Consider the following 14,056-nt stretch of genomic DNA (forward strand, 5'->3'; position numbering starts at 1 on the left):
AACCCAGATATTCCTGAGATTACATTGGAATTTTCTTCTATAGCAGTTCTTGGGTGTTGAAAGGAATTAAGTCTCTAATACTGAGCTAATGAATTCTTAATGTTTCTAAAAGCTCATGTTTAATTCAAATAAACATTAAAAATGTCTAAATGATGGATACTTATAGAATGCAGACTGCTTAAAAGACCACCTAGATTCAGCACATTGCTTTACATTTTAAATCTTTTTTTCCCTATAAGTACAGAGGCAAGCTATAAACTGATGAAATTTACTTTTATTGTGAATATGGGTAAACAAAATAGACAATACTTAATGTTAAAGGTCTGAAGATCACTGAAAGTATTGTAAATAAAGATGTGCCATAATTTCTCTTCCACGGCAACAGTGCAATGCAGGAAATATGTTTGCAGGCAATTGTTCTTTTCCAAGAATGTGGTACACATACCGGAGTATGCATGGAGTGAGTAGTAGTGAATGGACTCCAATATATTATGGGTTGGCTGTGCACATTTTACCTTTACCTGCAAGTTACTGCTGTTTCCACTATATTTCACTGTTGCATGGGCAGCGATGTGAAATGCTTGCTGTCTGACCATTATCCATTTTAATATACTTCAAAATATTTTTACCCAATTTGCAATAAAATGGCTCCATTTTATCTTCTTCCCCTCTGTTGAACTTGACTGACTAAGCATAGCCCTTGAATTTACAGAGAGCAAATTCAGCTAATCACTGCTCAAATCTAGAACACCAATAGCTAGCTCTGAGAAATCAGCCTATCTGCAAATTTTGTCTACCCTAAACCCATTAGTCAATAAGTTTACTCCCCCCCCCTCCATTTTAGTTCTGCATGAATCAACTAACAGCCCCTTCCTCTCCCTTTGCAGCAAGCCTTCAATTCACTATGGTGTTATTCCAGCCTGCAGTGTGAAATGTCCCATTTCAGTAAATTATGAAAATTCAGCAAGCTAACTAAGCTGCATCCAAGGGTATATTTCCAGATCTCGACTGTGTCAAATGGATCTAAGAGAAGGGACACTTGGGAGGCCATCTTTCCAGTGAGACAAACAACTCCTGCAGATACAGAATTAACATTTCATCCATAGCTGAAACAAAGGAAGGAGAGGGAGACAGAAAACATGTAGTTTTCACCAAGTGGCAAGGAAGCATAGTTTTTAGGAGTTTGCAACATATAGTATTGCTACAGGTTTTCTGTTTAAATTAAATTTTAGTTAAGTGATCAATAAACACATATAGAGGTGGCAGGGAAATTGGGGGTAGCATTCATAGCAACAGAGAGTTCTCTGAAGGAATTATTGAATGGTAGGAGTGAGGAAAAGGCAAATACTATCTAACATTACTGACTGAATCCTAAGGCAGCCTACACAGACCCTCTTTGCTTACAAGAATTATAACACCTTACTGAGAATCTCACCACTGTAGTAACCGTAAATGAAACCATCTGCAGTTAGTTGATTTATGGCAGATTTTGGCTATTATTGAAAAAGCTAAATGAGGTCTGACCTATCTTTGGATGGACTCATAAACAAGCAATCCCACTATGAAATCGTGCAATTGTTGACTGGACAGTGGAAGGAAGGAAGGAAGGAAGGAAGGAAGGAAGGAAGGAAGGAAGGAAGGAAGGAAGGAAGGAAGGAAGGAAGGAAGGAAGGAAGGAAGGAAGATCCAGAAGACCCAGTTTTAGGATACCACTTTGTGATTATCATCAATAAAAGTACATTGATGCGTCCACGTGATCATTAGGAATTATATTCAGCTCAGCTGGGATTTTTCAATGTCATATTGGGAATTCCATACATACAGTCAGCTGTGTATGTGCATATAAATACACAGAAATACGCATTTGGAGATTGAAACTAATAATTCCATTCAAAAAAGTATACAATTCATTTGCAAAATGTACAGAAAAGATCCTTATTTATTATAGTGCACCAAAGCTCTGCATTCTGAAAGATACATACTGATTCACAGTCCATGCATGTAAAAATAATCAGTGGATCGTGGTTTATTGTTTAAATAGGACAAATCCTGCATTTTGCTCTTATTCCACTTCCTAGTCTTCTATCAGAAATGTCATGCATTTTGCTATTTTTGATATGAAAGGCCACTCTGAATAGGTAAGGACAAATTCTAAGGCAATACATAAAACTGATCCCTGGAAAGCAAAAGATGTTGTACATGGTTGATGAAAATGACAAAAATATCTACTAAGGAACGATACAGTAAAGAAATGTAGCTTGTAGTGACAAATACATGGCCATTAATTATTTACTAAAACTCTTTGCTGTTAAGATATAATATTAGGACCACATTAGACTATAGATCAAAAGGTTCATAACTGAACAAGATAAAAATAACTATAATGTGGCAGAGGTCCTAGTGTGATAATTCAATTGAAAAGATATTGTGATTCAGAAGAGGTCTTATTTCAAGAGCGTAGGTGGGATTTCCCAGCCAGGGACATGTGACCTGAATTAAACTAGGTTATCAGCACAAAGTTTTCTAGGCTTTTCATCACTATTTCAGGACACAATCATGTCTATGTACTTGTTATGAAACTAATATGAAACACAGGCTATGATCATTTAACTTGGAAAGTAACTGAGAACAATGCCTTCTTCAATCTGATACTCGTTGATTACATGAACTGAAGTTCAATGAATCTGAAGGGAAGCAACTTGAGGTAATGATTGGACTGATGCTTATAAAAGTCTGTAGTAAATCCATCATGGTACATTCAGAAAGTACAACAGCAACAGACCAAGGTTCTTATTTCTGTTTTTCAATTACATCATTTGTTATCACTTGGTGCTTTTTTTTTTTGTATTTGAAGTTGCATTCTTAAATTTTAGCTGCTCAAATTATAGTGTACATAATCTAAAGCAAAAAAATCCTTTCACTTAACCTAATCCAATGTTGATAATCTTACTTCAGACATACAAATACATATGTATATATACATATATACACCGGGAGTAGTTTTAGATGTCATCAATGTTTCAAATGTCACAATTTAAATATTACAGGTATATTTTAAAAAATAACTTAATTTGTATCCTATGGATAGGGAAAATTAATATTTTGAAATAAATAATATACTGGCAAAGCAATTTGAATACAGAATAACTACAATTAGAAAAGCTACCTCAAAGTGCTACTGTATTAATATTACAAATGAGGAATTAGAGATAAACAATCTTTTCTTCCATGCCACCACTTTCTGAATCTTGTTCCATGTCACAAGGCAAATTATGAAGCAGAACATCTGAAGGGTGAAGTAACTGAAAGTTGCCATGAGTTGAATCAAAATCTTGTAATCTTGGGTACTGGCTCTGCAACACGTTCATATCTAGAATATAAAAGCATAGGTGGGTTAAAATTATTTCTTGGCTTGTACTATGCACATAGCACTGGTAAAGATAATATTGCAGAATTTTCTTAATGGCTGTTTTGTGGGAAAGCTCAAGATATTTTACTGTTGTGGTCTGCCTGTGGTCTGCTGAGCTGACAGCAGAGTCGGACAGTGAGGAGGTTGTGGAGAAACATGGGCCAATCCTGGAGCCTGGGGAAAGTTGGGATGAGGGCTCTGCATCAGAGGCAGAGAGGGGGCCAAAGTCATCTGGTAGTGATGTGCTGCCTCTGGAGCCTGACATCAATAAGGCAGAAGAACAGTGTGAGCTTGTTCCCAGTGTGCACATGCACAGAGCTGCCAGAAGACAAGAACAGTTAAGACAAAAGGGGCAACTTGGGAGTAAGGCTTGGAGATTATTGGCTCCTCCCATAAGACATAAAAGAGGAGCAAATGGACGTGAGCCTTTGCAGGAAGCAATTTGTTCATTCTGGTTGGTTCATGAAGCTCTGTTTGACTCTGTGCTCTATTTGGCCTTGCAAAACTAATTGTCAATTAGGTCTCTGGCAGCATTTCAAGGGAGATAAAGGTGGGTGCTTATCAGTATTACCTTGAAAGACTGTGGCAGACATCTGTCGGACTCTTCACAGACTGTGAATCATTACGAGCTGTGAATGACCATAATTCACAGCCGTTTAAATAAAATAGGGTTTTTGGGACTAAGCGTATGATTTATGCTTTATTGGGAGGCCTAGGTCAGAATATTCACTACCTAAAACAAGGCAACCAAATACAACCATCACCCACCAAGTCAAAGCGCGAAGTATCCAATGTTAATATATTTTGGCATGTGAAAATATCTTACATATGTCTACTTCCCACTTTGGGAATAATTATACAATAACAAATCAAATCACTAGCAGTTTTAGACTTGTGTGATTTATTTTCCTGGGGCAACTGTCTCTTGAATTGATTCCCTTGTAACAAATTTGCAGAAACATATAGTGTGACCATTTCATATTTTTCTCACAATAAGATGAATAGAAAATAGTAACATTAATTAAATACTTAATGAACTTTTTTAAAAATCAAAAAGATAATCCAGCAAGTGCCCAGTTGAGTGAAATGCAAGAGCTGACTTGCAACAGAAACTCTTGTGCTGCTTATTGCTTAATTTGTTTTACATGTGCCTTTAGCAAAAATTTACCCAGACTGGTTCCATTTTAAATAGAATGTGCTGTAATTATTAAACTTCTCAAAGTATCTGTTATGACTGCAGGTGTTTCTCACAATCCTGATTCATGGGGTTCCATTTATTCTTGGAATGGGAACGACCTGCATTTCTATTTATTAACATGTGCAGGGACTAATCTGGGAACATTTCTGGAAGACAAAGAGACTACAAATGCCAATTTCTGGATTCAATCCAATCAGACCCTACTGTTCACCCACTGAACTGAATCTCCTTAAAAGCCAATTAACAGAAAAAACTACAAATATTGTAAAATTTGGAGGGGGAAACCATTCACCTCCCATCACCTTCCCATCGCCATCCTTAAAGTTCATCAAGCTGAGAGCGAGCGCTTGTATACCAGAGAAGTGTCTTCCCAAGGACTGAATGCCTTCATTACAAGCACAGCATGATTGTATTTATGTTCAAAAACAAGCACAGCATGAATGTGTTTATGTTCAAAACTAACTTTTTGAAACGAGGGCAAATTTCAGCCCCATTTAAATGCTTTGGATTCAAACACACACACACACAAAACAAGGGACACCTTTTCTTAACACTTCCTCTGTCACTGTAAGTCCCTTTTGGGAGAGGGGGCGGTATAAAAGTTTGAAATAAAGTAAAGTAAAGTAAAGGTGACTATTAAATTCAAGGGGATTTTTTTAAAAAACCACTGAAATTAAGCAGGCTTTCAAATATTCAATACTACATACTACAAATGAAAGTATTATTCTTCAATCAATATTCAATATTCTTCAATATTATTCTACTATCACTGTAAATCAGCACATATATTGCAGCCTTATGTAGCCTGTGTCCCCAACAACTATGAGATTCATCTCCCACAATCTTCAGAGAATATGGCTATTCAGTGGAGGTCCCTACCTCAGGGCTGACTGATAAATTACACTTTCTAGATATTTTTGGGTGAATCTGATAGATTCCATAGAGAAGAAGATCTTCCAGGGAAGAAATGGCAGACTGAAGACCGCTCCATGAAAAGTGGAGCTGATGACTGTGGGACAATGAACATCTGGCAAGAAGACCAGTTCCTCAATAATTCCTTTCTGGACAAGGAGAGAACTTGAGAGCACCCACAAGTGCTCCAAACAGTTACTTATGAGGAGACCTTAAGGTAGCAGTCTCTGGCAGGTTTCAAGATCTGGGAAATAAGGGAATAACCATTTTTAGCAGTTGGTACCTTTCTAAGGACACTAGCCTCAGAGTCTAACAACTGCTTTTAGTACAAACAGTTCAAAATTTATGGACCAATTACATGACTAAGCATAAGCAACTTTTTACAATGCCCAAGCAGAAAAGAAGCTAAGTTTCTAAATGCTGCCTATGTAGCATAAACCTGAAGGGTAATAATTTTTAGTAAAGGCTGAATTTGCATTTAGAGCACCAGCTTCAAATGCCTAAGAACCTTTTTCAGATATATGTCTGACCCACGGAGATGTCACTTTCTAGCACTTTATTGCTAGCCACTAAATGTATATTCACTTCTGGTTACAAAAATCTTCTTGAGAACAAGCCAGCAGGATCAGAAAAGCCTCTTAAATGCACTGTCATCTTTTAGTTCCCAATACAAGAAGTCCGAGAAATGTGAATGCCTCAAGACAATTTATATTGTACTCAGAGAATCCATAATTTATATTTTGCAAAGTATGTTTGAATGTGTTATACTGTATATTCAAAGTATTCAAAATATTTACTTTATAAAAAATATATTACTGTCTTTTAAAGCACAGTAACATCCAACAGGATTATGTTTTCGGACAAATTTAAAATGAATTGTTAATATAATGTATTTACCTTCTATGCAACTCAATGGGGTATATGCACATCAGAAAAACTGATCCAATAAAACATGTACTGTATCTTTTCCAGGGTTGCCATGACAGCACTATTTGAATAATGCATGATTCAAAGGCAGTTCCAGCACTGTTTCAATTTTTTATGCGCCTAGTTTGTTTTAAAGATACAGATTTCAATATCGGGGTCATCAGCCACTGACCTTACAAGAAAAGATTAAGAGAACTAGGAATGTACAGTCTTACAATATGGAGTGAGGGAAGGGGTTAAGCAAGCATCTTACAAAGAAAGCAATGATACACTGATTCTCATTCTATGTGTCAGAATATGGAATAATGGAAGTTTAGGAATACAGATTCTAGTGGAAGAGTCATTAAATGTGGAACCACTGAGCAATGATTAGTATCAGCCTTTCTGATCAGAGCAAGACGCAGAAGGAATAACTTGTATTAGAGCAGGGGTGTCCAAACTTGGGAACTTTAAGACTTGTGGACTTCAACTCCCAGAATTCCCCAGCCAGCCATGATTAAACTAAAGCCTTTTCTCATCATTTCCTTCTACTTTCTTCTAAATTCTTTCTCATTTCTGGAACTCTCTAATACAGGGGTGTCCAAACTTGGGAACTTTAAGACTTGTGGACTTCAACTCCCAGAATTCCCCAGTTGAAGTCCACAAGTCTTAAAGTTCCCAAGTTTGGACACCCCTGTATTAGAGAGTTCCAGAAATGAGAAAGAATTTAGAAGAAAGTAGAAGGAAATGATGAGAAAAGGCTTTAGTTTAATCAAGCAGGCACAATTTCATAGTCTCCCTTACAAAAAGCATGATTATTTCCTATGTGTGACACCATCATTCTGAAAGTGGAACATTCTGAAAGTGGAACATTCTGAAAGTGGAACAGGAAATCCTGCTGTTGCATGTTTTCAAAGTTCATCTTGAAAGTGGCCCAGTTCTGAGACAAATCCAGATGGCACAATTGATTGCTAAAATACAACAGTGGGAGTAAATCCATTGTTCTTTTTACATGTCGTGAGAAATGTCATACCATTCAATGTACAAAAATAGCTATTTTGAGCGGTTTGTACCTGAACTAAAACATGGATGTTGGAAGTTTTGGTTTGTGTAGTTGGTTTCTTTTTCTAGATGTGGACTGACATGTGGATGGCTCTACAAAAATGTACAGCACTGCAAGGGGTTGAGGAGAAACAGTAATAAGGGATTTCCTTACTGATGGCATGTGCAGACATTGGTACCTGGAAGCCTGTTCTTTATTAAGGAGACCACTGCTCTAAGGAACAGGCACACATCAGTACATTGAAGTTGACTGATAAGAGTGGGTAAGGAAAGACCAGGAAGACCCCAGATTTCTTGCTGGGGACAGATGGAAGGCAGAGGACAGAGTGGAAACACCTTTCCGCCAGTATTGGAGAGAAAACAGAGGGTACTTTACACCACCTTTGCCCTCTACGTTCAGTAAAAGCAATCTAGGACCCCTCTAGATCAGTGTTTCTCAACAATGTAAAGTTTAAAATGTGTAGACTTCATCTCCCAGAATTCTCTACAGTGGCTTTATGGGAATTAAAATCCACACGTTTTCAAGTTGCCACAGTTGAGAAACACAGCTCTAGATGTTGTTTTGTTTGAGACAATATAATCAAAACAATGCTTCACCAAAACATATTTTCATTTTGTGTAGATCTCCAATTTCCAGGAACCGGAAATCAGCTCTTCAGTTACAGCCACAATCAAAATTTCATATGCTAACAGCTACGCTTTGTGGAAAAAATGCAAAAGCTAGCACGAAACCACTTCTGTAATTATCTTCTCTAACAGCCGACAACGATACTGCCATAATGCCCCAAAGGCAAACATATTTTGGAGAAATAATATCCAAAAGCCACAGATAAAATCAGAAAGTATGTTTATTTACATCTATTTCTGATATTGATTCAAGAAAAATTATGCCATATTTGTAAATAAATAGGAAGTGTTTATGATCAATGTCTCCAAAATCTGAAGGTATCAAACCCAAATCTTTTTTTAAAAAAAAATTAAGTGAAAAATGTGAAAGAATAAAAGGCATATCATTTTATAGTTGTAGTTACAATTCTATGCAGTAATCTAACACAATTATTATTCAAGTGTATAAATATTTCTAATACATTCTAATAAATTCTAACTATCATTGTCTACCTATAATATGTATGTAGGAGGTTAAAAATTAAAAATAATATCAAGACCACAAAAGAGCAGAACTTTTTGCAAATATATTTATATTCTGCAAATAAATTTATATTCACTAAATGTGATCCATAAAATGAAACTGCAGATCCAACCAGTTAAGAGTTTTGAATGAAAAACTTTGTGATAGTCTTCTTTAAAAAAAGTAAACAGTTTTAGACTCCAATGTTCAAATATATAGCAGGGAATAATTCCACTAAATAGATATTGTTCTGGATATATATCTTCAGAATAGGTTTTAATTCATCATCTTAAATAAACTATGGGTATGCAAATCAACTTTTGTATTCTTCTGACATCTTATGAAATAGTTTTGAAATTTAAAGATTTTTAATTTTTTAATTTGCTATAGCACATCTTATAGGGACACATTGTGTTACAATGCAGAAAGTTCTTTATGTTTCATTTAGCTCAACAGTGCACCCAACAGCTAAACAAGAGTATCTATGGAGCTGCAACATTTTTTATTATGTTGGATTTTAATAATGTAACTTAAAAATTGTAAAACTGCATAAAATTATCCTTGCCATGTTATGTTCCTAATTTAGCTGCTGGTTACCAACGTAATACTAATGCAATTGCTTAGTAATATAACATTGAGTAGTACTGCATAGAAAAGTGTTGTCATTATTATGACATTTGTTTTATAATTTAAGCAGATTTTCCATAAACCTATTTGTATTAGTCAAAAGCATCACAAAGCTGTGTTATTCAAAATACAGTACTTTTATTCTGAAGATATTGAGACCCAAGAAAATACAAACTATAGGTAGTCCTTGACTTACAACAGTTCATTTAGTGACTGTTCAAAGTTACAACGGCACTGGAAAAAGTGACATAGGACCATTGTTCATACCTATGACCTTTGCAGCATCCCCATAGTCATGTGATCGAAGTTCATATGCTTGGCAACTGAATCATATTTATGACGGTTGCGGTGTCCTGGGGTCATGTGATCACCTTTTCAACCTTCTGACAAACTAAATCAATGGGGAAGCCAGAGTCACTAACTTAATAATTGATTTACTTAATAACCGACGCAAGAAAGGTCTTAACATGGGGCAAAACTCACTGAACAAATGTATCACTTAGCAACAGAGATTTTGGGCTCAATTGTGGTCATAAATAGAGGACTACCTGTATAATCAACATAATCTGCATTATAATCTTCTTCAAACCAAGTAAAGCAATTTATGACTTTACATTAGAAAGATGAAAGCAGGGAAAATTCATTTTGCGGCTCAGGTTTTTGTGCCTGAACGTTTTCCATTAAAGCGCAAGCTATCATTTCAACCAGCAACAGAATTTGTAAGGTAAAATGCACTGGAGAATTAGACTGGAGGTCTAGGGCGATGTTTCTCAACCTCAGCAATTTTATCAGTTCTGATCGCCACGATGTAAAAAAGATGTGGAGACTCTAGAAAGAGGGCAGAGAAGAGCAACAAAGATTATTAGGGGACTGGAGACTAAAACATATGAAGAACGGTTGCAGGAACTGGGTATGTTTAGCTTAAGAGAAAGAAGGACTAGGGGAGACATGATAGCAGTGTTCCAATATCTCAGGGGTTGCCACAAAGAAGAAGGAGTCAAGCTATTCTCCAAGGCACCTGAGGACAGAACAAGAAGCAATGGGTGGAAACTAATCAAGGAGAGAAGCAACTTAGAACTGAGGAGAAATTTCCTGACAGTTAGAACAATTAATCAGTGGAACAGCTTGCCTCCAGAAGTTGTGAATGCCCCAACACTGGAAGTCTTTAAGAAGATGTTGGATAGCTATTTGTCTGAAACGGTATAGGGTTTCCTGCCAAGGCAGGGGGTTGGACTAGAAGACCTCCAAGGTCCCTTCCAATTCTATTGTATTGTATTGTATTGTATTGTACTGTACTGTATTGTATTGTATCATGTGTCGACTTCAATTCCCAAAGTTCCTCAGCCAGTATGAATTCCAGGAGTTGAAGTCCACACGTCTTAAAGATGCTCAGTTTGATAAATTCTGGTCTAAGGAAACCAAAATCTGAGCCTTGAAGTCAGGTGAAAATAATATAGACCAAAATGTTACTGTACTATGGAAAACCAAGAGAGCGCTAGTTTACTTTGTTTCAATCTATTATATAGAAATAAAGTTCATTTATTTCTAACAAAATGTAAATCCACTCCATTTCTACCACCTATACAGGCATTACTATAGACCTGTGATGGCGAACCTATGGCACGCATGCCATAGTGGCACATAAGAGCCCTCTCCGCGGGCAAACGAGCTGTCACCCCAGCTCAGCTCCACTGCGCATGCGCGTGCACTTCCTGCCAGTCAGCTGGTTCCTGCCATGCATGCATGGGGGTGCGCATGCAGGAGATGCATGTGCCTGCATGTGGGTGATGCATGCATGCACAGGTGTGGGGCGCATGTTGTGGGGTAACACATGCATTGGGCTGGGTTGCTGCTGGCTCGCTTTGCGCACGCTTTTTGCACGCTCGCTCGCTTTGTGTGCAGTTAACTATAAATTGTTCTGCACATGCGCAGAACATGAAAAAATATTGAAAAACACCAGGGAACCAGTTTGGGGGCATGGCCAGCCAGGGTTGCTGCCGGTTCTGCGACCCAGGCCAAAATACCACTACTGGTTCAGTTGAACTGGACCGAACCGGTAGCAACCCACCTCTGATGCACATGTACGGGGGCAGGGCACATGGGGGGGATCGTGTGCATGCATGGGGTGGGGGAGTGTGAGGGTCATATGCATGGGGGAGCACACACATTGCATTATGGATGCACACATATGCACGCGCTTTCGGCATACAACAACAAAAAGGTTAGCCATCACTGGTATAGACCCATTATATTTACAGGCCAAATAATCTGCATTATACTTATTTGTATGCTTTTAAAGAGTTTAAGGAATTGTATTCATATTTCTATGTTTCTAAATCTATGTTTGGCAAAATCAAAATGGCACCACCAGCTGAAAATATGGCAATGCTTATTTGTTTTTAATCTTTATAACTAAACAGAGAGCAGAGTTTTGGAAATCATTAAAATATCACAATATATAATGCTATGATGTTGATTCAAAACATATTTGTTGCGATACTCTTCTGAAATGCTTCAGGAGATTTCTATTATTTGGTTTCTTCCAAATTTGGGATGGAGGAGAAAGACATACTCTTCATTGTAGTACAAGTTCCAATCTCTCTTTTCCTTGCCTCATTTGGTCTTCGGATCCAAGGATGTGGATTCATGGCATATGTGCAGCAAATGGTTGGACCAGGAAAATACTTTTGCATCCCTCTAGTTTCTATTTCTACAGGAAGATGTGGTTTGTGAAATCAGTCTGTTTCAAATGTTGCGGTTTTTCTGAGATCACTTCCGGTTTCCGAAGGCGACGGACGTTGGTCCGCTGTTCGCTTCTCCAGTGGGCTCCTTTTAGGAGCACAGGGGGTCTTGGAGGGACCACCTGCCGTAGGGTGGCTTGCTGGAACCCCCCGGATAGGCGGCAGCCATGAGGGGGTCTTCAGTTTCGCCTTAGGAGCCGGGGAGCGTAGGGGATGTATAACAGCACCTTCGCTGAATGGATTCCGGAAGGAAAGAGTTAACAACATGCAGCGGCTGAAGTGCTGGAGGTGAGAAATTCGCTCCAATCTCCTTAATTGCTTTTAACTGACAAGTAGCGGCTTTTTTACAAGTTGTGGATTCAATCTGTTTGAAGTAGGAAGATTGGAGGGGGGTTGTTTTTTTTCTTCTACCCCTCTCAGGCAAAGCGGCATTTGGACTGTCTCTCAATCTCGTAATGGAGATAGAGAGCAAAAAAATGAATTAGCCACTTGAACTATGTGAAAAGATTTATATCATAACTGCAAGAGCTGATTGCTGAGCTGTTTTGAAAGTTTTATGGAAGTTTTTAATGTTCTGCTCCTGATCCCAAGGAGGAGCCAAGATAGCCTTCTTCCTTCTTCTTCTTCGCACTTATAAATGAAGTCTGCCGTTTGAAACTAGCTTTGAAGAAAGTCTGGCTTTATATTATCCCCCCTGAAGGACTCTTGGAGCATCTCCTATTACGTGGTCTTTCTGGATTTGGACTATTTGATTTCCTTTTTTTTTTTTTTTTGAGTGACTTCTTGGCTTGGAACTGTGACAGAGGGTTAATTTTCACTTTTGGATTTGCCTGTCTTCTCGGACTCGCTCAGTTGCGCGCTTCACATATGCCATTTCTTTTGCAAAAGATTTTTACTCTTTCTGAACTTAGACAATGAGGCCCAGAAAACCACCTACAGGCAAAGCAGCCTCGGCACCAACTTCTACTGCATCCAGTAGATTCAACAGACAAAAATTTCACAATTTTTACAAGAAAAGACTGGAGAGAGTTCAAAAGACTTATCTGTTACTCAAATGTTTCAAGCTATTATGTAGGGACAAAATTAGTTGAAAAAGGAGATAGCAGATTTTAGAGATGAGCTTAAAAGTGTGCAGCAACAAATAACAAAAAATAAACAGAGAATTGGTGTGCTAGAGGACGGCGCAGCTGGGCTGGGGGAGGAGGTTAAGGCAATCCAGAAGTGGAATATAGAATTGGAAAATTTTATGGCAAAGATAGAACTTGAAAAAATGTCCTTCTTTCTCAGATTCCAGAACCTACCGGAGACAGAAGATGAAGATCTTAACGATATGAGGAGTACATTTTTAGCAGAATATATTAAAAGAGATAAAGAACAGTTGTGGTGGGATATGGATCTGGTTTATAGGATTAATTCAGCATATGCCAGAACACATAATGTTCTAAGGGAAGTACATGTTAAATTTCTTAGGAAGACCACGAGGGATGAGATTCTAGGGGCTCAGAGGGGGGGACCACTAAAGTATAAAGATAAAGAAATTGCCATTGTTAAGCAAATTCCGAAAAAAATAAGAGATAAGAGGAGGAAGTATTCCTCCTTATCAAAGAAATTATATAAGGGAATTTGGTTTAGATGGTTATTGCCAGAAGGAATGCTGATCTTCTGGGAGGGAAACAGAATTAGAATTAACACAGTCGTGGAGGCAGAGGCCTTCATTAAAAAACATAGTGCCCTCCTAGAGGACGGAAATATAAGTAGTGAAAAAGGCGACAAAACACAAGACATGAAGGAGGGAGGGGCTGCGGCTCCGCCTGGGGACAGGGGGGAGGGAAAAATAATGGAAAGACTCAGGTCACAAAAATAAATATATCTGGAATATCATTTTAATTGTTGATATATTAGAAAGTGGCAAAAGAGATGATTGAACACATGGTTGATACAATGTATAAGATGCTGTTTCTGCTTATCTTTTATCTTTTTTTTCTGTAAAAAATTGTGAGAATTGGAGAGATTCCTACCTCTAGCACGATGGAGCTGTCCCCCCCCCCAAAAATTTTTTGTATATCCACCTA

General features: G+C 37.8%; 1 protein-coding gene across 3 annotated transcripts in view; it reads right to left on the bottom strand.

Annotated features, from left to right (window-relative positions):
* Positions 1-1,921: 1,921 nt before the first annotated feature.
* The window catches only part of ARHGEF28 (Rho guanine nucleotide exchange factor 28), a 166,591-nt gene continuing 154,456 nt past the window's right edge, over positions 1,922-14,056 (bottom strand). For all 3 annotated transcript variants that reach the window (XM_081942975.1, XM_081942976.1, XM_081942977.1), the window contains one exon: positions 1,922-3,370. In XM_081942975.1, coding sequence (XP_081799101.1) covers positions 3,204-3,370 — 167 coding nt within the window. In that variant the 3' untranslated portion in view covers positions 1,922-3,203. The remainder of the gene's footprint in view (positions 3,371-14,056) is intronic.

This window comes from Natrix helvetica, assembly GCF_964273705.1.
Source record: "Natrix helvetica genome assembly, chromosome: 2".
Lineage (NCBI taxonomy): Eukaryota > Metazoa > Chordata > Lepidosauria > Squamata > Natricidae > Natrix > Natrix helvetica.